The 23,063-nt window shown below is 45.8% G+C and overlaps 2 protein-coding genes across 2 annotated transcripts; one reads left to right on the forward strand and one right to left on the reverse strand.

The window, feature by feature from the left end:
• Window positions 1–6,853: 6,853 nt before the first annotated feature.
• Window positions 6,854–12,118, forward strand: LOC311108483 (uncharacterized protein). Its single transcript, XM_084151114.1, has 4 exons — window positions 6,854–7,935; window positions 9,478–9,601; window positions 9,772–9,827; window positions 10,519–12,118. The coding sequence occupies exons 1-4, from the start codon at window positions 7,081–7,083 to the stop codon at window positions 10,654–10,656; spliced, it is 1,173 nt and encodes a 390-aa protein (XP_084007240.1). The 5' UTR covers window positions 6,854–7,080; the 3' UTR covers window positions 10,657–12,118.
• A 4,470-nt stretch (window positions 12,119–16,588) lies between these two features.
• On the reverse strand, window positions 16,589–21,565 carry LOC311108186 (uncharacterized protein; the record flags this gene model as incomplete). The annotated part of the gene is made up of 7 exons (XM_084150804.1): window positions 16,589–16,663; window positions 16,925–17,074; window positions 17,973–18,004; window positions 18,180–18,338; window positions 18,477–18,632; window positions 18,987–19,376; window positions 20,476–21,565. 7 exons carry the CDS (start codon window positions 21,563–21,565, stop codon window positions 16,589–16,591), a joined length of 2,052 nt encoding a protein of 683 aa, XP_084006930.1.
• Between the last annotated feature and the right edge of the window lie 1,498 nt (window positions 21,566–23,063).

Genomic DNA, 23,063 nt, shown 5'->3' on the forward strand with positions numbered 1-23,063 from the left:
GGGTTAAGGTCAGTGGGTCGGAACACAGATTATGACATGCTTACTGAGTGTATCAACACATCTCCTCTGTTGGCTCTGCAGACTGGGACCAGTAGAGTACCAGTTTGGGATAACGTATAGATGACATATGGATAACGTATGGATCATAAGATAATGAAGAGGTGAGACAAAGGGAGAAAGAAGACTTCATCTGACTTACTGACATTCAGATCCCTGACAATAAAAACAATCATCATGCCATGGTTCTTCCAGCTTCCTCGTTATAAATGGTCCTCCATGACTGTCTCTGTTTTCTCACCCCCTCTGTCTCTCATTGTCTACCTTTTGCTGATTTTCTCACAAATGTGTTCCTTTCTCTCTATTTCTATCCCCTCCCCTCTCTTTCTCTTTCCATCCCTCTTTCTCGCTCTCTCTCTCTCCACTCTTTCTGTCTTTTTTTCTTTCTCTCTCCTCCTCCCTGAGTGACAGCTCAATGGTCGTCTCTCCCAGGCTTATCTGTCCTCAGCAGATGGTTGACTTGGATCACTGTTCATACGCCACGATCTGGAGTGCTGATAAAGACTAGCTGCTATAGAGGGAGTTCACCCTCTCTCTCTCTCTGCCCCTCTCTTTCTCTGTCTTTCAGCATTCCATCTTTCTCTCACCCATACCTTCCCTTCCTTCTCTTTTTCAATCCCACCCTTCTTTCCCATTTACTCCCCCCTTCCCTCTCACCTCCCTTACTCTCTTTCTCTTCCACCCCATCTTGCTGTGTTCCTTCTCTCCCTCCATACTTTCTCCCCATCATCCCTCCATCCATCCCTCCACCTCTGTGCGTGCGTGGAGTCTGGTGCTGAGTGATTGTCTCTCCTCCCTGCTGTGTTGGCGCCCGTCTAAAGAGCCCCGGGACTGTCTCACCGTGAGGGGCCCCTACGCTGCCAGAGCTGCCCACTGCACTCCTCTCCTCTCCTCCAACCTCCTCTTTTTCATCTCCATATCACCCTTTATCTTCTCTCCTTTACTTCTCTCTCTTATCCATCGCTATATTTTTTCTATCTCTATATTACACCAATCACCCTCTCCTCTCCTCTCCTCTCCTCTCCTCTCCTCTCCTCTCCTCTCCTCTCCTCTCCTCTCCTCTCCTCTCCTCTCCTCTCCTCTCATTCCTCTCTTTGTCACCCCCATATCATGCCAATCCCTTTCTCTCCACTTCAATCCTCGGTGATATCCAACCCCTCTACTTCCTCCTCTCAGTCAAAGCTTGACTCCACAAGATGTGTCAAAAGGTCCCACTGTATCTCTCTCTGTTTCCAGCCTTTGCAGCGTCTTCATCTCCTTCCTAGTGTTAGCCATCCATGACCTTGAACACCAGGAAGGAGATGAAGACTGCAACGGCTGCTTTGTGTTTCAGAGAATGGGATGTTGTGAGGATATCCTGCAGTCCTTTTAGAATAAATACACTGATAAATACAGTTAGCAGTCCTAATCTTAGAGGGCCAATCAGCAGTTGAAACAATAACTAAATGAGGGCCAATCAGCAGTTGAAACAATAACTAAATGTCCTCCCCACCTCTGTTTTGGTAAAAAGCTGAGGGATGGGGCTGAAGAAATGTAACCACTCTCAAATTCATAGACAATGCTATGGATGCAAGGACTGACCCCCCATGATATCAAAATGATAATTTTAACCATTTAGAAACAAAGGAGTAAAGAACAGTTGAGCTAAGCTCATGAGGCATTTATAAGTTATATTATTCAAGAATCAACTGGCACATATCATTCATTTAAAAGTCAAAGAAATGATGTAGCAATCGCAGATTGACGCTTTAATCATTTGATGTGTGTATCACACCTCCTGCAGAATGGGAAGAGGAATCACTGTCCTTCTTCAGTCTATAGCAGCACTTGGGCATGAAAGGGGCGGTTGGAGGACTGGGGGCGATATAGGAGAACACAGCACCTTGTCGGGCAAGAGAGCAAAAGACAGAAGAGTTGGCTAAAGCTGAAGGGGACTGGCAACCGGGCAAAGGCAGCACAACTGGCTCATCACTAACTAATGCAGCATCAGAAGAAAATAAAACATAAAACAGCACCACAGGAAAGATACATTTGATTCCAGCCTACCTGCCTCCGAATTAGCCAGCTCCAATGCCTCTGTGTTATATGTTGTTTATAAAGCTAGTTGTAGAGACATTCTAGTTTCTTTAACATTTCAAGTTTCTAAAAATAACTCTTTATCATAATAATGTATTCCATACACTGCAGTCTAAAAGTAAATCCCCAAATCTATTCTAACATTCCTACATTCGGTTGCCGTTACATGTGCGGTGAAATCCTTCCCCAGACAGTGAGTTTCTGGTAGTCTGACAGCTCTCTCCACTCCAGGCGCTGAGAGGCCATTTTTAATCTGAACGCTGGAATCTGGCAACCGTTCCCGAGCACCTGCGTCCGTCCAGCCAGTCTGACCCGCTTTTGTTCCGGTCCAACCCCCTAACTTTTCCCCCTTAATTAACCCAACAGAAACTAATTAAACCCGGCTCTCCTGGACCAGGCGCCAAACAAAGGGAGAGAAGGAAGGAGGGATGGGAGTGGACAGAGGGAGAGAAAGAGAGGGGTGCGAGCCAAACGGACAGTCAGGAGTGGAAAAACAGTAACAGTGGTCCACATTGAGGCCCTCGTACCCCGGGCCCTGGCCAATGAGACAGACTGGAGGAGGGAGAGAGAGAGAGAGAGAGACAGAGAGAGCAAGAGAGAGAGAGAGAGAGAAAGAGAGAGAGAGAGAGAGAGAGGGGAGGAGTGAGAGAAAAGGAGAGGAGAGAGAGAGGGAAAGAGAGAGATAGCTGTAATGTATTGTTTTCTGGGGAAAGGTGCAGGCTGTTACATGATTGGCCTGAAATGACTGAAATGAGGGACGACTGAAATGAAGGATGACTGAAATGATGGATGACTGAAATGAGGGATAGAGGGACAGAGACGGAGAGCGAGGGGAGGAAAAGTCAGAGAAGGAGAGTGGAAGAGAGGGAGTGACAGAGAGATTGGTTCAGAGTTTGGGAGGAGACATTTTGTTTCCTTTGCGAGAGGCGAGGTGAAGTAGGAGGAGGGTAGGAGTGGGGAAGTGAGTAAAGAAGAGAGGAGGAGAGGAGTTAATGCACTTGGCAGTGGCTGGCGTCTCTAGGCGGAGGAGGCAGACTCTCTCTGGAGGCTTTGTGTGAAACTCATTGTTTTTTTAGTTACTGTGTTCTGAAAACACAGTTGCTCAAGGAGCGGTGTGTGGAGAGGCTAATTTTGGCCAGCCCATTCAGCATGCAGCCGTACACGATTGGCCTCTTTAGAGCAGATGATTGTTTTGTTTGAAAGGGGGAGACATACTGCATTCACTCCACCAATCTAACCTCAACACTATACAGTCAGAATATGATGCAGCATTTGCTAGACAGGAAGAGACGGAATGAGTGAGAGAGACAGGACGACATAGTGGGAAAGATGGAGTGATGGAGTGACACAGGGAAATAGATAGAGATGGTGTTTAGTAATACTATCTGTGGCCCTGCTCTTTTAGCCCAGTCCCGGTCTGCTAAGTGATAGAGAAGGTAATTAAGAGCAGGCTGTTGAAGTAGATAGGCCTGGAAAGGTGATTTAAAGAGGGGAACTGATTGTGCATGTCTGATTCCAGCTCTTCAGAGAGTTCTCAGCCCCAAGGCGTATAGCTTTCAAAGGGTAGGTTCTTTCTCTCTCCCTCTCTTTCTGTTTTCTGGCCAAATCAAACACACTTTATTCATACTCATTACACTACAAGCACGACACACACACGCACGCATGCACGTGCACACACACACCCTGAAACGTGAGGGTTGGTGAGATAGGAAATATGACCGCGGGCCACAGAGACACTTATATTCCTCTTTAAAGCAATGGCCTCTTGTAATGAAATCAATTTACAGGGGCAAATACAAATAAAGTGTGGTTGAGAGAAAGAGAAGGGGGGGGGGTGGCATTCGTCAAACCGCATCACAGCTTCATCATGTCAACACTTTTAAACACATCCATCAGCGCCTGAGTGTCAAACTCTCCTGGCTGCTCATTGTTTATCATGGCTGTCCATTGTGACTGGGGATCTGGAGATATTGGCTGGGCATCATAGTGCCATCCATCCCCACACACTGAGAGAAACTCTGAGCCTGATACATGACCACTGTATTTGGAAACTGGAGAGCGCTTCAGTTAGGACGTTACAAAGTTATAGGGCAACACTGCCACCTGTCTTTAAGAGAGCAGTACACAACCCAGTTAGTGCATGCATGAAATGTGTGTGTGTGTGTCAGAGTTGGGATCAACTCAATCTAATTTCCAGTCAATTCTGGAGTTGAATTGCTTTCATGTGGAGAATTCCATGTCCAATTCATCTGACAGGAATTCAACTGAATGGGGTGGAACTCTGGGGAGAGAGTGTGTGTGTGTGTGTGTTTACATCATAATCTGGTGAACCCTTATCCAGCCTCTCCAGTGCATCTAATCCCTTCCACCTGCTCAAACACCCAAACAGTCCCGACCCAACCCACCCCCACTCCACCCCAAACACACACACACACACCCCCCTCTGGGTGGAGTCTCGCCTCCCAGCTTCCCCCTTATCGCCCTCGGCTGGGAGAGCTCCACCTCCCTCTGATGCCCAGTTGGGCGCTGCCATCCCTCACTGTGCTCCAGCTGGAGTGTGTACCCCCTGCCCTGTACCCTCCTGCATCGCTGCCCCCCACCCCCTACTGTTTACTACCTCCCCTCTGTGCCCCGTCTGCTGCCTAGCATTGCCAAGGGCTTCCCCAGTGTTAGGGGTCAGGCAGTGTGTGTATATACAATCACTGTCTGTCCATGTCTCCATTAAAATAATATTGCAAGCAGTTGTTATAAGGGTTAACGTATTTTCAGAGATATCAGTTGTTGTTTTTTGTTGTTGTTGTTTTTAAACCTTTATCAAATCCATGACGTCCCATTGAGGTAAAATGCGTATTTTTCAAGGGAGACCTGGCCAATGAGGCAGAGTATTGCTCTCTCTCCATTACACACACACACACTTGACATTACTTAATCATTAGCACTGCATAATACTTTGGGAGAAACGAAACAATCGCACCATATTTCAATGCACATAACAGTAGTACCCTCTGCTGGCAAGAGAGTATATGGGATCTGGAAGTAGGCCTGTTTACGTTCATGGAACTTGACTTGAAGGTGTGAAAGGGAATACGTTTGATAATAAATACCTCAAAATGATTGGTTATTTATCTTGTCACTATTTAATTTGTTATTTTGTCATTTATGAAGAATGGCCAGTCCACCTAATAACTTCCATAGCTTTGCAGAGGTTTGAATTCGGCGGAATCCTCTCGCTTCGCCTCTTCCTCTACGTTATGATTTGGTCCATGCTATCCTCGGGACGTCCCAACTGACGTTACCTTCTTCTTCTTCTTCTTCTTCTTCTTCTTCTTCTTCTTCTTCGTTGTCGATGGGGTTTATCGGCGGTTGGCATCCAATGTTAACGGTGCATTACCGCCACCAACTGGACGGGGTAATGAATAAGAAACTAAAAAACCGTTGCGGGAAAATGGGAAAACGACATCATACAAAATGAAACACTTCAACTAACAAAACACATCCCACTTCTTCAATCACAGTCCACTCCTAAATATATCCCTACACAGGCTCAGGGGCCTGTGATGGTGGAACATTCACCGACAGGATTTCTTGCACGACCTCGGCTGTGAAATCACGAAGACCCCAAAAACGTTGAGCTGCATTCACAATGATTCCAATTTTCTTAGACTTGTGCTGTACAGTTTATGACCATTGCAATAAATAATACAAAGTCCACCTTTTTAACATGTAGCATTTCACTATCCCTCGGTTGATGAGAAACCTTCACTGGTCGTGGTGGCTCTACTACCATTGTTTATTCCCCTCCACTCGTTCCTTCCAGTCTTCTCACCGCCTCCAGATAGGAGACATGCTGGACACTCCTTACCCTTGCCACCTCATTCTCCTTCACCCTAACAGGGCACTCCATGAATTCAGGCGCATGTTCACCTCCACAGTTGCAGCATTTAACTTCATCTGGCATATGATACTCTTCCCTTCTGCACACACTTGACACATGGCCAAATCTTTTACATTCATGACACTGAAGGGGCTTGTGAACAAAAGCTCTTACAGGGTCTCTCATGAATCCTAACTTTATATGAGAAGGGGAGAGACCCCATTACAGGTCAGTCGACGTGTACCAACCACTCCATAGATGTCTTCAGTAATATCCTCTGCCTTTATTTCTTGCGCCACCCAAGAAATAGCCCCTTTGATAGGCGCCCTACTACGAAAATCCATACAGGAAACATTTTTAAGTATTAAAACACGCTTCTTCTTCTCCGTAGACACACAAAAAGCAAAATAAGACCACTTCTTGTGACTCTCACCGACTCCACACTTTCCTCCAACACATTCCAGATTTAACTCAAGACGTTAAACAGATTTCCCAAGTAGAATTGATCCAAAACCCTCACTCCCACTAAAAAGGAGTCTAGTGGTTTCCTATTTTCCACCACAGCTATACTTCTCTTATTTCCTTTTTTCTTCGCCACTGTAACCCACTTATTCTCACTTTCTGTACTATTAGATTCACCCGACTCACTAGCAGTTTCAAACAAAACCTTAGTTTCCGCCATCTTCTCCCTGAGGCAGCACTGTCCTCTGACGTTACCCCCATTGAAATTGACGTTTAAAATGGTTAAGGTTAGGGTTAAGGTTAGGATTTAGGGTAGGAACGTCACAAGCATCCCAAATATCACTAACCATCATGATTCCCATGACTGTCGTAAAGCGCCACCCTGGTTCAGCTGCAATGGCGTTTGCTGCGACAGTACTTTCCGGCAGCGGGGAAACCGAGGAGAAGCAGCGAAAGGCGTCGGAAGTAAAGCTGAGATTCTTTCTGAAACCCTCGGATTTGCACAATTATCGCATAAGGGAAGTGAACTTCGTTTATAAACCATTTCAACTTGTGGATTAAACTTTATTTAGCGTTTTTTCAAACGTGTATCGCCCCCTTGATGAAGTGGGATGGCTGCAGTGCCGACTGGGCCTAGCAGCGCATTGCCAGCATCCCCGGCTGAAATTATTCCCTTCCCCGGGGATGGGAGTTTCGAACCTGGGGAAGGGGAGCAGCTCGGCTGCGGTCGGGAGGGCTCTGTAGCCTCGGGGGCAGGACAGGAGCAGCAGGTCAGCGAGGACAAACGGGCAAGTAAGAAAAAACAGAAAAACATGCTATCGCATGGTAACCCGGCTGCGCTACACCTCAAAACGCAAGCCCTGCAGGAACAGCAAATGAACGGCTTGGTCAGTCCGTCGGAAAACCGACCCAAAAATCCGAGACCGTCCACGGAGTACTGTGACAACAGCAGTTTTGGAGACGACCCGAGCGACAAAAACAATAGCGACCATTGCTGCCAACATGAGGACCACAGTCCGTGTTCGAAAGGCAGCCACCCTCACTTGAACAACAATAGCATGAACGGTATGCTGACTATCACAAGAACTGAGGCTATCCAAAGCCACCCTGTAACGGGAGACCGCCCCGGTGGTAACGTTAGGAAAGGGGAATGCGACCCCAAGGAAGCCCCTCGTCCACCGAGGCAGCAGCCTCCAGACTGTGAAGGCCCCGGCGAGCCCCGGGCTGGAGTAGAGAGTGAACCCGACGCCACATACCAGCCGCCGGTGTCAGAACTAGCGAGACTGGATCTGAACTGCTCGCCTGGCCGAGGAGAGGAAGAGAGCCAGGGGATTCATTATGTCCGCTACGAGTCCGAGTTACAGATGCCAGGAATCATGAGGTTGATCACCAAGGACTTGTCTGAGCCCTATTCCATTTATACCTATAGGTACTTCATCCATAACTGGCCGCAGCTCTGCTTTCTGGTGAGTATGACATTATATAATAATTGATTGGATTTATATAGCGCTTTTCTAGCAACTGAGGTACTCAAACCGCTTTACATAGTAAGGGGGGAACTCACCTCATCCACCACCAATGTGCAGCAACCACCTGGGTGATGCACTGCGACCATTTTTGTGCCCGAACGCTCACCACATGATATGTGCCATGGGAATTTTTATGACTACAGAGTCAGGACACCTGTATAACGTCCCATCTGAAAGACAGCACCCTACCGAGGGCAATGTCCCCTTCACTGCCCTGAGGCATTGGGATCTCCTTAGACCAGAGGGAAGAGTAACCCCTGCTGGCCCTCCAACACCACTTCCAGCAGCATCTGGTCTCCCTTCCAGGGACCGACCCTGCTTTGCTTCAGAGGCAAGCCAGCAGTGGTATGCAGGGTGGTATGCTGCTGACATGACACTATCTATAGCCCTCAAACTCATCTCTGGACCACTGCATGTTTTCATTGTTCCCCTCTAATCAGGGACTGATTTAAGACCTGGGACACCAGGTGTGTGCAAATCATTATCAGGTAGAACAGAAAACCAGCAGGCTCCGGACCTCGTAGGGTAAGAGTTGAATTCCCTTGATCTATATTAAAACACCTTCATGACTTGACTTAGGTGTGGTTGGGGAAAATTAGCAAAATAAACAGGCCAACTAGTGTCCCTTAGCACAGTTTTGATGTAGGCCTATTGTTACTGTGTCGGCTTCTATTGTGTTATTATCCTGTCAGTCTGTAATCTAATCCTGGTCTTTTGACATTCCTAAAGTTCCAGTTAAATTGTAGGCTTCTCTTTAGGTGGATCCAGACAAGTGTCATATAGGCTAAATGAGAAGAGTAGCCCTTCCACCCTCCCTTCTTCCTCCCTGTTGTGTTGTCTGACAGTGAAACTGTTTGTTTTTAGGTTGGACTAAAAGGGCTGGTGGGCTAGGCCTAGGGTTGGTTAGGGTGTGACTTCTAGTGTAGGCGTGCACTATATTTAATAACCTTGAGGTGTGTCACACGGCAACAGTTGAACATGATGTGGCATGTACGTGCGAGCACACACACATCCCCTTGGACAGCCTTGGGACTCCTTCTATATAGTGTTGCAGCCTCAGACGCTTGCTGACTGTGAAACACTTGCATGTCTCTTTCAAGTCATTCACTTTTCTAGTCTTGACGTTTTCATTTGGTATTTTGAGGTGAACTCTAGGCTAATATGAAACCATTTTAGGTACACAAATTCAGAAATTTGCTGTTGATCTGTCTCCCTCTCCATAGAGGACTTAGCCATTGTCATCATTGTAACCATGATTATTTATATTCAATATGATTTCTGTCTACTGCCATTTAGTGACCTCTAGGAAGGAGGAAGCGCCATGTGCAGTGTAATCAAACTAGAGATCAGGGTAGATGTGTTCTGGATGCTCATTGGCTAGAAGCATTGGTTTTGTTTACCTTTTGGTTTTGTTGGGTCAAAAGAAAGCTTTAAAAACTTTAGGTTAGACACAGCACAAACATGTTGGTTCATTTCCAGGCCATGGTGGAGCAGGAGTGTGTGGGGGGCATTGTGTGTAAGCTGGACATGCACAAGAAGATGTTTCGTCGTGGCTACATCGCCATGCTGGCTGTGGACTCCAAACACCGGAGGAAAAGCATTGGTGAGAACCGGCGCGCTCTTTGTCATTTTCTCATGGCGACCTATCACACTTTATTAACCTAGCCCTTTTCGCAAAAAGGTTTGATCTAAAAGTGCTATATCAATTCCATTTTCTCTCTGCAAACTTCTATATGTGCAATCCCACTGAATTGATTGTCTGTGTGTTTTCAGGTACTAACCTGGTGAAGAAGGCCATCTATGCCATGGTAGAGGGGGACTGTGATGAGGTAAGAGGATTGGTACTGTCTGTCTGATGGTGATGTCCCAAGGCCCTGTTGTCCGTCTGGTTCCTACACTCAGCTAGTGGCCCTGACTGCACTGGTACTGATGGATTAAAGGCACAAACTTGGATTCAAACCACAACAAAGCGGCCACCTGCCACTTTATTCGTAAACAGCTGAGGGGGGGGGGGGGGGGGGAGAGTTTAACAAAACTTATTTATTTATTTATTTTATTTTGCTTATTAGGCATTTATAATTTATATTCTTCAATAATCAATTGCTATAGCTATGCATTAATTTTTAAGTCCAAAAATGTATGTAGAAATACCAGATTACCCATTTAACCTGATATTGTGTATCCAGACCAAAAAAAAGGTGCTCAACAGCTCTAGTGAATAAAATTGATAGAATAGAAAAATAACTTGTGCACCTCTTGCTTATAAAATTCACACAGAATGACTCATCCCATTTTATTATGGTTAATGCTGTTTCTCTTCTCTTATGACAAAAACAAACAAAGCAAAATGATCCAACCACTACTTGTATTGCTTCAGCTCTGACAATCTCTCTCTCTCTCTCTCTCTCTCTCTCTCTCTCTCTCTCTCTCTCTCTCTCTCTCTCTCTCTCTCTCTCTCTCTCTCTCTCTCTCTCTCTCTCTCTCTCTCTCTCTCTCTCTCTCTCTCTCTCTCTCTCTCAGGTGGTTCTTGAGACTGAGATCACTAACAAGTCAGCTTTGAAGCTGTATGAGAACCTGGGTTTTGTCAGAGACAAGCGGCTCTTCAGATATTACCTGAACGGCGTGGACGCGCTGAGGCTCAAACTGTGGCTCCGCTAGAGAGAGGAGGATGACAGGTGCTGCCCACTTACTGAACCAACTCCACAGCCTCAGTCACACACATACACCCTTATGCACACGCACAAATATTCCCATACATATGCATACACATAGACACACGCACACTACTCATACAGACATACAGCCCTCCCTTTTTGATCCTTGACATCTTGGATAATGGCTCTTTGGTCAAGGCTGAACTAACTGAAAGGACAGACAGAAATCCCACCAAATGTTTTTATGAAGAGGCCCCTGCCTTGTTAGCTGTAGGACCCTGTGAGAGGGGGGAGGGGTGTGTGATGATGTGGTCTCATGACATATAGCCTCTGAACTTTGACCCCCCCCCCCCCCCCCCCCCCCAACGGAGAACCCACAAACCGCAATGCATCACGTTGAGTCATCCAGCAGTACGAAGGAAAGAAGAAGAGGAAGAACTGAGAAAAAAGAATATATACGGAGGGTGAAAATAAGGAAGTGGTGGTGGTGGTGGTGGGAGGGGGGGCAGACTAGAAAGAAATATTTGTGGAGTTTCTTTTTGCGTTTCTTTTTTAATCTTATGAGTCAACAGGGGGTTGGAAAAGCTATAGTGTGAGTGTGTGTGTGTGTTTGTTTTGCCTAGTGGTTTTGGAAAAGTGAGTGTTTAGGCTATTTCTTGTATGCATGTGTAAGGGATGTGGTTGGTGTGACTGGGTGTGAGTGTATGTGAAATTGTGTAGTGCTTGGTGGGAATCATGAGTAATGCGTGTTGGTGTGTGTTTTTCCCCCTTTCTGTGTTTTTGTTGCCCCTACATTGTAAGATGAACACGCCGGTTGCTTGCTGTTCAGTTTTCACCCCCAGACGAAGAGCTGGAGCCTGTAAAGACATGCATGCATTTATTTTAACACAGGTGGTGGGATGAGTGGGTGTTGATTAACACTGAACATTGCCCAGTTCCAAACAGACCCATAGTCCTAACTCCTAGGCACTTGTAGATCTGATAGGTGTAAGCAATATGGTGCACATTCTTCCTGGCCTATCAGAGGGCAAGGTGGAGCTATAACCATTTGAGTAATTCCTATCCAATCATTTTAGACCTAAATAAAGTGCTTAGGGGGGTAGGGGCGAGGGGCCAAATTGAGATTGGGCCTTTTTGCAGATCAAAGCAAATTTCCCCCAAATGCACTTCCAGCCACTGGAACACTGCTAAAAAAAAAAACTAGAAAGAGAGAATTCAGTTTAATTCAAAATCATTATTGACAAAGGAGTAGTTTAGGTGTGGGCAGGGAAACTATTCCCATACTGCAGTTTGTTCATTCAGATTCCTCCTAACTGGTAGACTCTTGTTCCAAGTACCACTCTGTCTTTCAATCAATCGTCATCACAGTTGTCTGTCTGAATGAACCCCATCCAGAGCACTAGAGTCCTGTTTCAGCATGGCAAAGTGTCAGGCTGGAATAGTAATATTAAATATGCTGGATTCCTGTTGGTTTCACTGTGTGTTTGAGTATGCTCATCTTTGGTTCACCTGTAGTAAAAGAGGGCAGAAGTATTGTTAGCAGTTTTCCTATTTCCAATTTTCTCTCAGAGTTTATTTAGATCGCTTACTATACACTCGCTCACTTCCCTCAGTGTCCGAGCCTTGTGTGCACTTCCCAGGGACCCTACTCTGATGCAGATCACACCCCAGTAACATTTTAGATCTCCACTGTCCTCCTGGGAAAGACTAACACACCAGGCATTTCCTATCCACACGAATAATGGCGAAGAAAATAGGCATTTGTGGCTGCTTTAAAAAAAGTAAATGAACAAAGGTCAGATGCACTTCGTTTGGCTATTGCTGCAGTGAGCATGTAAGTGTGAAGAGGTACGTGTGTTTTAACAGATTGGTCTGGAATCGGTTCTGTTCAGACTCCCACGTTCCCCATTCTCATGTAATCCCTCTAGATAGCCCTACAGTATGGTGAAGCCACGGACACCGGGAGCTAGTACTGAGCAGTAGTAGTAACTGAAGAACTGAATCATGTCCTAGCAGAGACACTACTGTACTGCTGAGCTGGGATGGTGTCACAAGGGCCAAGAAGGAGCAGCTATCTAGTATCTACCCATAATGCGTTATATGGTATACATTGACATACACAAGTCGTTTTGGGCCAGGTTTACTCAGTGTTTGCATCTGTTAAGTTGTTATAGCACCTGCTATTTTACATCTGTTCTAAAAACATGCAAACAGTTAGGAACTCTTACCCAAGGTCTTTGTTAAAATAGGCAGGTCTGCTATTCAACTGGCTACGATTGCAGAATGGGAAGTAAGAAAGGATGTGAACCGACAGACTAACCACCCACACAGCAGCCTGTGTGTGTTTGAAAATAAGGATTAGATTACTTTAAAAAATTTTAAATTGCAGATTTGTATATGAGTGTTGGTTCTCTATTGATTTGACATTTGAGGGCATCTTTTAGTGAATTGTTTTTTGGGGGGGATTGATTGACTGGGTTTTCTGTTTATTTTCTCTACTCGTTTATTGTAACCGATCCAGAGGTGTATATTGGACAGTGATGATGTCATTAGAGATCCAGAAGCACAGATGGGAGCTAGGTTAATTGTTCCAGAGCTATACTGCTCTGAACTGTTCCCATGGCGCTCTGTTCCATTCACTGGGCAGACTTCTGTTTGGCTCCCTGTGTAGAATCTTGACTCTTTCTGACATCACTCAGATCCTGTTTTATTCTAGAGGTGTGAGGCTCGCTCCTGTCCCGTTTTCAAATGAAATGGGTCTTTTTTAATTTGGTCCGACCCTCGCTCCTCATTCTCATGGAACGGGTATTTTATTTCTCCCCTAGTTTTTAAGTGTTAACCCCTGTCACTGCCAGTAGGGAAAATGGGCATTATAGCCTGCCATGATAGACCAGACAGCTCCACTTTGACCATCAACACCAGAGGTCTGTTCAGGAGGGTGCCCTTTTAACAGAACGCACATATATAAATGTATTGTCTAGAACCAATCTGATTCTCGGTCTTGTAGAATTGGGAATCGTGTCGGCTCTATTCATTACATCTCTAGCTGCAACGTTCTGAATGTTGCATCTCATTGAATGAACTCCAGTTGAAGGGCTTCCTCAGCAGTCTGTTTGTGGCCAGAGTCTGTGGTAATTTCTAGAGTCCTTGATATCTATTTAATGAATATCTAATGCTCTGATCTGTTTCGACAAAGGAGTGGTCTAAAGCAGAAACAGACTGGCATCCAGACTAGCTGATACCGTCCCATCCCTTATGGCTTCATATTAAATCAATTAAGGGTTTTCACTCCAGAGAAATGAAGTTGTCAAACCAGTTTAGGGTCTAAGGATTTGACAAGGCCCCTTAACTGGTCCTGGAGGGCCACCTTCCCACCGGTTGCCTAGCTACCATTACCCCCAGAGCCCACCCACTCCTCTCCCATCTCATTGGACAAGAGAGAGAGTTGTCAAGCTTTTTATTGGATGTTCCACTGTTTATATCCACAGCAACCGGCCTGTTGATAAGATAGGCCACGTAGGACTGGAGTTGAGCTGCTCCTCTTACTAGAATTTCCCTTTAGGCACACCGATCTAGGATCAGCTTACCCTGTCCAAATCATAACCTTCACCATTTAGGGACGGGGGATGCAAACTGACCTTAGCCCAGTGGGCATCTATTCTAGGCACCCCACACACTGTGCCCCCCCCCCCCCCAGGACCAGCTAAAGGGGGGCTATATTTGTTTTTTTGGGGTGACCAGCCCTGGACCCCTCCGATCTGTAAGGTGTGCTAAGGGAAGAGAGAAGGTTTTTTGTTGCATTTCAGAGTTCTGTTCCCCCGCCCCTCTTCCCCTGTCGCCTCTTTTTTTTTTTTTCTGAAAGTGTCCGACGATATCTTTTATTTAATGTGGAAAAAGAACACAGAAATAAATTATTTGATTTTTTTAATGCTGTAAGGTGGATTGTCATGGTTGACTCTTGGTTGTCTGATGGTTATTTTTCTTCCATAGCATGCAAACAACACATTTGAAACGTTGTAAAATAATGCACTGTTTTATAATGTATCATGTGATTCATTCATGATTAGACATTGTTGTCTTCCAACTTAATTTTCATCGTCAATAGTGTTAAGCAATAGAAACAAAATAATGAGCCCTTCCCAAGCAGAGAGCATTATTGGTAAATACTTCACATTTGGTATCTGAAGAAAGACCAAAATGTGGACATCATTTTACAGAACCGATATGATACAGCATTATTGCATATTCACAGGCTTATCTCAAGCAACCTACCAGGAGATGGTCACACAAAATGACACATTTCAAACTTGAAAGAATGACTACTATACAATGCAAGATTACTTAATTACATTGAATTTGATTTTTGAAAACACCTTTGATATTTAGTGCTAAAATGCTGACCGTTTAGATGCATCAACCATAGAACTAAATAAAGATATGAATTCGGATCCCAATGGCATCAACACAGCAAGTGTCAGAGGGGCTGATAGGCTCAGCATCCCAGAGTTTCCGCCGAGAGTTCATGAATCTTGTTCTGGAGGCAGCTCTACAGAGTGGTCACTAGCTGGTACAGCCACAAAGTCCTAAAATTGGATTTTAAACCTAACCTTAACCACACCGCTAACATTAATGCCTAACCCTAACTCCCAAAAGCACATTTTTGTTTTTTCATACATTTTGACTTTGCAGCTGGCCCATCTAGCGGAAATCGCTCAGTTCTGCCTCAAGGGCAAGATTATTTTACATTTTAGTCATTTAGCAGATGCTCTTATCCAGAGCGACTTACAGTTAGTGAGCGCATACATTTTCATACTGGGCCCCCATGGGAAACGAACCCACAACCCTGGCGTTGCAAGCGCCATGCTCTACCAACTGAGCTACAGGTGACTGTTACATGAAAATAAACGTCCTTTCAGGTACCTGTGCAAATTAAGAACATTATATTGCTACACTGTTAGGAGAAACAACAGTACAGGATAGAGAAGTTGAGTGAAAAATAGAAGTGGTCTCACTTTACAAATCCCTCAGCATGGATATGGTTGTAATGATTAGTAATGACTCCAAATGACTTGGGCTTTCTGTACAGAAATGGACTATGAAATGGTACATGATATAGAGATGATTAAATAAGTATTAGCCTTGTATATACGGTTATGAAAGAAGTTGCTTGCCATGCACTGGAGGAAAAACATAACATTGTCAGGAGCAACAAGAGGAAAAATATAAGTATACTGTACACACACACAGAGTTGGTTCCTGCTGCATGCTTTTAAAGTAGGATGATGACATGCCTTTGGCTTTCAACAATCGACATGTATGAATCGAAGAATGGCTGTCAGTATTTTCAATACATATTTCCTTAATGCAACTGTTGCAGAGAGCTTATGTTGTTTTCAGTGTCTATGATGTGCTATGTACAGTATAGTATGTGGCAATCTTACTCCAGTAACCGTAAGTACATCTATATAGTCTGAAGTGGCTTCCTTTCTAAAAATGGCTTCCTAAATGTAGGAAAGGAGACAAGGCGAGGAAGCCACTTTAGACTATTGAAATGCACCCCTCGTAAGTTTTATAAACAGAGAGCCTATTGAATGCCATGTAGGTGTCCCCTCAAGCCCTTTCATTACATAGCAAGTCATTTAAAAAAGAGGCTTCAGCACACTGACATTATTTTATGCAGTGTGGGTTGAGATCAACACGTGGATCATACAAGAATGTCAATAGCCTGGAGTCTCTTGTTAAAATATTCTATCATTTTCCCTCTATGCACCTGTAACTACATAGGTGTGCAAACATTCAACCCTGTTTTACATGTCAAAAACCCATCAGTCTGTCGGTACGACTCCCACTTCCCCCATTGTCTCATAGCCAGACGGCCCATAGTGATTGGAGATGTGGTAGTCATGGAGATGTGATGCACAGGGCTGTGGGCGGGATCAGAACTCGTCCTCAGAACTGTCAGCCAATAGCATGGCTTGGTCCTGCCCGTTGCTGCTTGGCTCCCTGGGTTGCTGGAGATGAAACAGACAGACGTCAAAACCCCAAAGTCAGAACATTCATTACATGGAGCTAAAGGATGTATACAGCTCAATACGTCCAAAGTCTCTTCCTCTCCATCTCCTTTCCCTCATCTGCACTGATGTGAAAGAAACTCCAATCAGTGCAGACGAAGGTAAGGAAGCCACTTTACATGTTAATGCCAATTTCTACCGTAAGCTGATGTGTGGATCTTTAATTAAAAGTGTAGCGCTAGTAAGCGTATTCCTATTAACCTCAGTGTGTCTGACCTTCCTCCTGCTCTGGTGTTTGAAGCTGTTCCTCTTACGGTGGATCATCCTGATGCTGTAGAGGGCCCCAACGATAAGCAGGGCCCCTGCGATGCCAATGCCCACCGGGGCCAACATCCCAGACACATACCCTGCCTGGAGGGAGAGGAGACGTGATTGGGGGAAGGGTGAAAGAGAGGCACACACAGGAGAGACAGACCAGACAAAGAGTACCGGTAGTGTCTTAGAGACAACTCTATCAGTAGATGTTTTACATGTTTTTTGACTAACTAAACTAAATAGCCAAACAGCCTGAAGGACCACACTTTCTAACAGTTCTTTTATAATGAGGATAGTCTGGTTCCATCAGGGGAATTTAGCTGAATGCGGTGCAACTCCATACGGTTCAAGGTTGCTACGTTCACGTCAGAGGAACATAGCAGGTGTGACATTTACTGTAGGTGCAACTCCATACGATATGATATGTGGCTCTGTTCACACCACAGGAATTGAGCAGGAATTAATGACCACATGATTATTGCATTTTCGTTTTGGTGTTTTGCACTTGCATTCAGTGGCATCTATGTATCACATGATGAGGCATGGTATTGACGTCAAACGGAAGAACCAAGAACAGGGATGGTTCCTGATGTTGTGAAATTCTCTCTGGTGTTTACAGAACAACTAGTGCTCTGAGATTAGGATATCAGGATTCAAGGATGCTGTGAGATTATGATATCAGAACCTGCTTAGACAAAGCAGTTGTAACAGTAGAGCAAAGGATCGCAATTTATGGGAAAATGAATGGCTTCATTATTGCCGTTATGAGTGAATGATGCATGGAATGCTAAGGCATAAATGTATGAAGCAGTCTATTCTTATTTTCAATGTACAGTATGTACTATAGTTCTGTCCTTGTGCTGTACTTGTCTATTAATGTTATGCATTATGTCATGTTTTATGTTTTGTGTGGACCCCAGGAAGAGTAGCTGCTGCTTTAGCATTAGCTAATGAGGATCCTAATTAAGAAAATACCATTAGGGGGCAGTCTTACCTTTTCTCTGATCAGTTCCACCCAGCTACGCACTGAAAAAGAGGAAGAGTGGCTTTGAAGCACATTGAATCCACACAGGGATTTTTACCCACTATTTCAATTACACTTCTTTTTCTAATTGAAAATATGTACCTCATATTTGATCGACCACAAAGAGCCAAAGTCAGTTTTACATGTGTGTATGTGTGTTTTTGAGTCTCCTCTCACTCAGGCCCTGATTGCGCTGCACCCAGACAGGGGGTGGGGGGATGAGGCTGTAGGGAGGTCGGGTGGGGGCTGGGATGGGGTTCTCATTCAGGTCCTCTTCACTGTCCTCTTCCTCTGACTCCTCCGTGTTCTCATCCTCCTCATCCTCCTCTGGCTCCTCTACAGGAAGGAAGGAAAACAACCAATGCAACTTTCTGTAAATGTGGACTTTTAACTTTAACCCTTACACTGTGTAAACAATGTGTACCTTTGAGTATTAGTGTGTATTATGTGTGTGTATTAATGTGACTCTCCTACCTGCAGACTCCAACTCCTCCAGACCGGATTTGGCAGCAGGCAGGTTGGTTGTCTTGGTGATCGTTGTCGTGGTGATCTGCTGGGCGGTGGTGCTCATAGGATTGGGTTCGGATGTTGGCAGGGTTTCCTCTGGGTTCTGTATGGTCTCACCTCCATCTAAATATAACCATCACAACTGGATCATTTTAGTGGATATAGTGAAGTCTAACATCAACACCTATCCCTGTAAAACAAATATAAGGCTAAGAACACCAGGAATTCAGCTAAAATGTTGTTTCATTTAGGAAATCTGTCTCCAAGTATTAGACGTGATCATGTCTCAATGTAATTAAGTTATGAAATGATTGTTATTTTCAAATACAATCTCTTTTTGGGCTTAGTTGTGGTCAAATTATTAGTTGCCTACCCCTGCTTTAGACACTATTCTAGGAACTTCTAGATCTGAACGGTGAAAAGATGAAGAGACTAATTAAAGAATGAAGAGGAATATAAAGATGGAAGAAGTCTCACCTGTGTCAGACTGGTCTACTGGCTGTTCTGTCTCTGGAGGGGGCGGGTCTATGGGTGAACTAGAGGGGCTGATAGGCTCAGAGATCTCAGCCCCGGATGTCTGCCATGGCGACGTCCAATCTGGTAGCACCGGGGACGGGACACAGGATGGCCCTGTGTCATCTGTATCCACAGTGACCACCTGGTCGAGCGCCGCCTCTGACAGCAGCATCCCTGTGGTAACCATGGCGACAGACCGCTGTGAGTTGCCGGGCGAGAGAGTGGCCGCTGCTACCCCCGCCCCTTCAGGTGTGACATCATCAAAGGGCTCGAAGATGAGAGGGAGGTCCTCCGAGGACATTGTGCCTTCTGTGGCCGCGTCCTGCAAGGGAGGGGCACTGGCGTCCATGGCTGTTAGTAAAATACACACATACACACACACACACACACACACACCAACAGATGTTTGGTCAGGACTCACTGATGGTCCGTAGGCAATTCCTCCTGGTTTAGTGACTGCTAGAGATCAGCTTGTGGCTAGAAACATTGTGGAATGTGTACTGTTGATTGTAGATCAGTTTTAGGCCCACAACTCTGCTTCCAGTTCTCAACTACTGTAGGTTCTAACTGCTCTTACCACAAATTGAAAAATGCATAAATCCCATATCACATAACATATCCATGGATAGAATCCACCATATGATGTTCAAGTGTTTATAATCAGTGCAGCTTTCTGGGACAGGTTATTCTTATACAGTAACTTTCGTTTTACTCACCTGCTTTTCTATAGAGCTGATGAAGGTTCATCTCTTTCCGGCATGTACAGTACATATTGGCTCAGACAGACTCCTCCAATCCTCTAGTCTACTGCATCACACAGTAATAACCTGCCTGGCTGGCCCTGCCTAGGTGTTTACTGTTCCTCTCTGAGGGAGGGAGGGAAAGAGAGAAAGGGATAGAGCAAGAGGGTGAGGGAGAAGCACAGAGAGAGAAGGAAGGAAAGGAAGAAATATGGATGTTTTGTGAGGGAGCGAGAGAGAGAGAGAGATAGAGATGGAGGGTGAGTGAATCCCCCAGAGACTTGTATTACAGTCCCTGTCACTGCTGTCTGCTGGCAGTCGTTTGGGTTCATTTCCACAGTCAGAAATAGAAAGTAATTTGACTGCTTCCCTGGGTCCCTGCGTGCTAGGGTTCAAAGTGAAGCGTGGAAAACCAAGCGGACGCCTCTCCCCCTTCACCCCTATCATCAAAGCAGACAGGCAGAAAAATACGGTTCCCTGCCACGGAACCCGTGTAATGAAATTCTATGGTGTGACACAATAACAGCCAGAGCAGCACCTTACCTTGTTGTGAGGCAGAGCAAGTCTGTTTGTGTGTGAATGTGCAAAAACTCAACAGAGAATGTGGCCCTCAAGTGCAACTATAGAGTAGATTAACTCCAGGTGGCCCCCAGTGGCTCTCTAAAATATCCAGTATGTACTAATTGGACCATAGCATACTGCATACTCACCCCCATTTCGCTGCAGTGGTTCAGTCCAGAGGCTGTCAGGGTCATCCTGTCTGGAGGATCCTGTCAAGGCCGGTCCAAGGTTGGTCAGGAGGGGGTTTGGGAGAGCAGGCGCTGTCTCTCCATCTTGGGGCCGCGGAGTGGCAGGGGCGGTGGCCTCTAGACCACTAGGGGGCAGCAATGAAGCTTCTCCTCTAGATCCCCATACTGACGGAGGGATGGAGGTCAAAGGGGAGTGTGTAAGGATGCTATGGGGAGATGAGGAGCTCGGTCTGCTCGTCTCTGTCTCCTGGCCCAGAAGAGGAGCTCCGAGGTTGGACAAGCTCTGTCTGAGTTCCTCCTCCTCTCCACCATGGAGGTCTGGCCTCTCTTCTAGGATGAGGTCTCTCCTCTCCCCAGCTGGGTGTGTCCCTGTCTGGCTGTCTGGCTCTGGGGCTCTGGCTGCTGTGGAGGCATCATGTATAGCAGCTCTGGATGTATTCACGGCCACTGTCATCCCCTGCTTCTCTCCTATGGAAGCCAACATGGCCCCAGTGGTGGTAATAGGTACACTCTCCATGGTTTTCTCTTCGGGCCCTACTCTCACCTCTTTGTCTGTGTAGAGTTCTGGAGCTTCTTGAGGCTGTCTGTGAGTCTCCTTCCCCTCAGACAAGCTCTCAGAGGCAGCCCCCGTCTTTGCCTCCCTCCCCTGGCTCTCAGCCCCAGCCACTCCTCGTCCATGACTGTCCCCGTTTCCTACCTGCGTCACTGGCTCTATCCCCCCTGGTTCGCTTCCGCCCACATCTGGGCCAGTGCCTCCCCCTGCTCCTACATTCTCTGATAGGTCAGTCCAGCTGCCAGTCATGTGTTCTGCCATCCCATAGGACAGTCTGCCAGGATCAGAGGGCCCAGATTGGACACTTGTTGATATGACACTGACAGGAGTTGCTGGTGTTAAACAGGGCTCTCCCTCCATTAGCTCTCCAGCTTGTCCATCACAGCCACTGTCCTGTGAGGAAGGTGCATAGTCGTGGAGGGGCAGGACTGGGGTGCTGTAGACGCAGAGACAAACCCCTGCCAGAAGGAGGTGATGAAGGGTCACAGAGAAGAGCATCTCTCCCAACTCTCACCACAAAGTAAACATGAAGAGGGAGAGCGCGGTCGCAGTGGCTAGAACGGCCCTCCCTTCTAGCCTATGGGGGGGGGGCAGGTCACACCCAAATGGTCTGGAGATTCAGCTGAGGAAAGAGAAGGGGTTAAAAACCAAGAGATATATTCAGCTCCAGATAAATGCAATGGCTTAGAACTGCTGTGAATATGTGCATTAAACTGGAGCGTGTAGATATTGAGGCCAGGTTAATAAAATAATGTGTTCGAATTAGGACTGTGAGGCACACTGCACTCATAGGAATAGAGAATTAGTTTGAGAATTTCACCCCTTATTTATTGCTGAACCCTATCCTAAGATAATTGAGGCGGAGAATTATATGAGCTTTTCTGTCAGCCTTTCCTTTGATGCTGCAGACTGGCAGTTTCTTAAACAGCTTTGTGGAAAATTTGGACTATCTCTCTACCCCTTGCTGTTTTCTATCCCCCTCTCTGGCTATTGTGCTTCTAGTCCATGCCTTTCTCTACACACACACACACACACACACACACACACACACACACACACACACACACACACACACACACACACACACACACACACACTCATGTACTACACACAAACGTACACAAACACACACATTCAGTACAGCCTGACACAGCAAACCCCTGCACTTTTAAAAGAACTATAAATAGCAGGTTTTCTCTCCAGAACGAATCAAATCAAATCCAATTTTATTTTCCACATGCGCTGAACACAACAGGTGTAGACCTTACAGTGAAATGCTTACTTACAAGCCCTTAACCAACAATGCAGTAAAAAAAAAAAAAAGTGTTATGTAAAAAAGAGATAAGTACAAAATAAAAATAGCAAATAATTAAAGAGCAGCAGTCAAATAAAATAACAGTAGGGAGGCTATATACAGGGGGGAACCGGTACAGAGTCGATGTGCAGGGCACCAGTTAGTTGAGGTAATTGAGGTAATATGTACATGTGGGTAGAGTTAAAGTGACTATGCATAGATAATAAACTGAGTAGCAGCAGCATAAATGAGGGGGTGGGTGGGGTGGGGGGAACAATGCAAATAGTTTGGGTAGCCATGATTAGCTGTTCAGGAGTCTTATGGCTTCGGAGTAGAAGCTGTTAAGAAGCCTTTTGGACCTAGACTTGACGCTCCGGTACCGCTTGCCGCTCCGGTACCGCTTGCCGCTTGCCGTGCGGTAGTACGGCATGGCTACCACAGCATTCTGCAGTGATACGCCATCCCATCTGGTTTGGGCTTAGTGGGACTATCATTTGTTTTTCAACAGGACAATGACCCAATACACCTCCAGGCTGTGTAAGGGCTATTTTACCAAGAAGGAGAGTGATGGAGTGCTGCATCAGATGACCTGGCCTCCACAATCCCCCCACCTCAACCCAATTGAGATGGTTTGGGATGAGTCGGAGGGCAGAGTGAAGGAAAAGCAGCCAACAAGTGCTCAGCATATGTGGGAACTCCTTC

This window comes from Coregonus lavaretus (assembly GCF_964263955.1).
Source record: "Coregonus lavaretus genome assembly, chromosome: 33".
NCBI classification, from domain to species: Eukaryota; Metazoa; Chordata; class Actinopteri; order Salmoniformes; family Salmonidae; genus Coregonus; species Coregonus lavaretus.

Excerpts from the sequence above, each read along its gene's own strand:
- LOC311108483 (XM_084151114.1), top strand. The coding sequence starts at position 7,081 with ATGGCTGCAGTGCCGACTGGGCCTAGCAGCGCATTGCCAGCATCCCCG. Across the intron at positions 7,936-9,477 it reads GGCCGCAGCTCTGCTTTCTG|GCCATGGTGGAGCAGGAGTG; the intron begins GTGAGTATGACA and ends GTTCATTTCCAG. Across the intron at positions 9,828-10,518 it reads TAGAGGGGGACTGTGATGAG|GTGGTTCTTGAGACTGAGAT; the intron begins GTAAGAGGATTG and ends TCTCTCTCTCAG.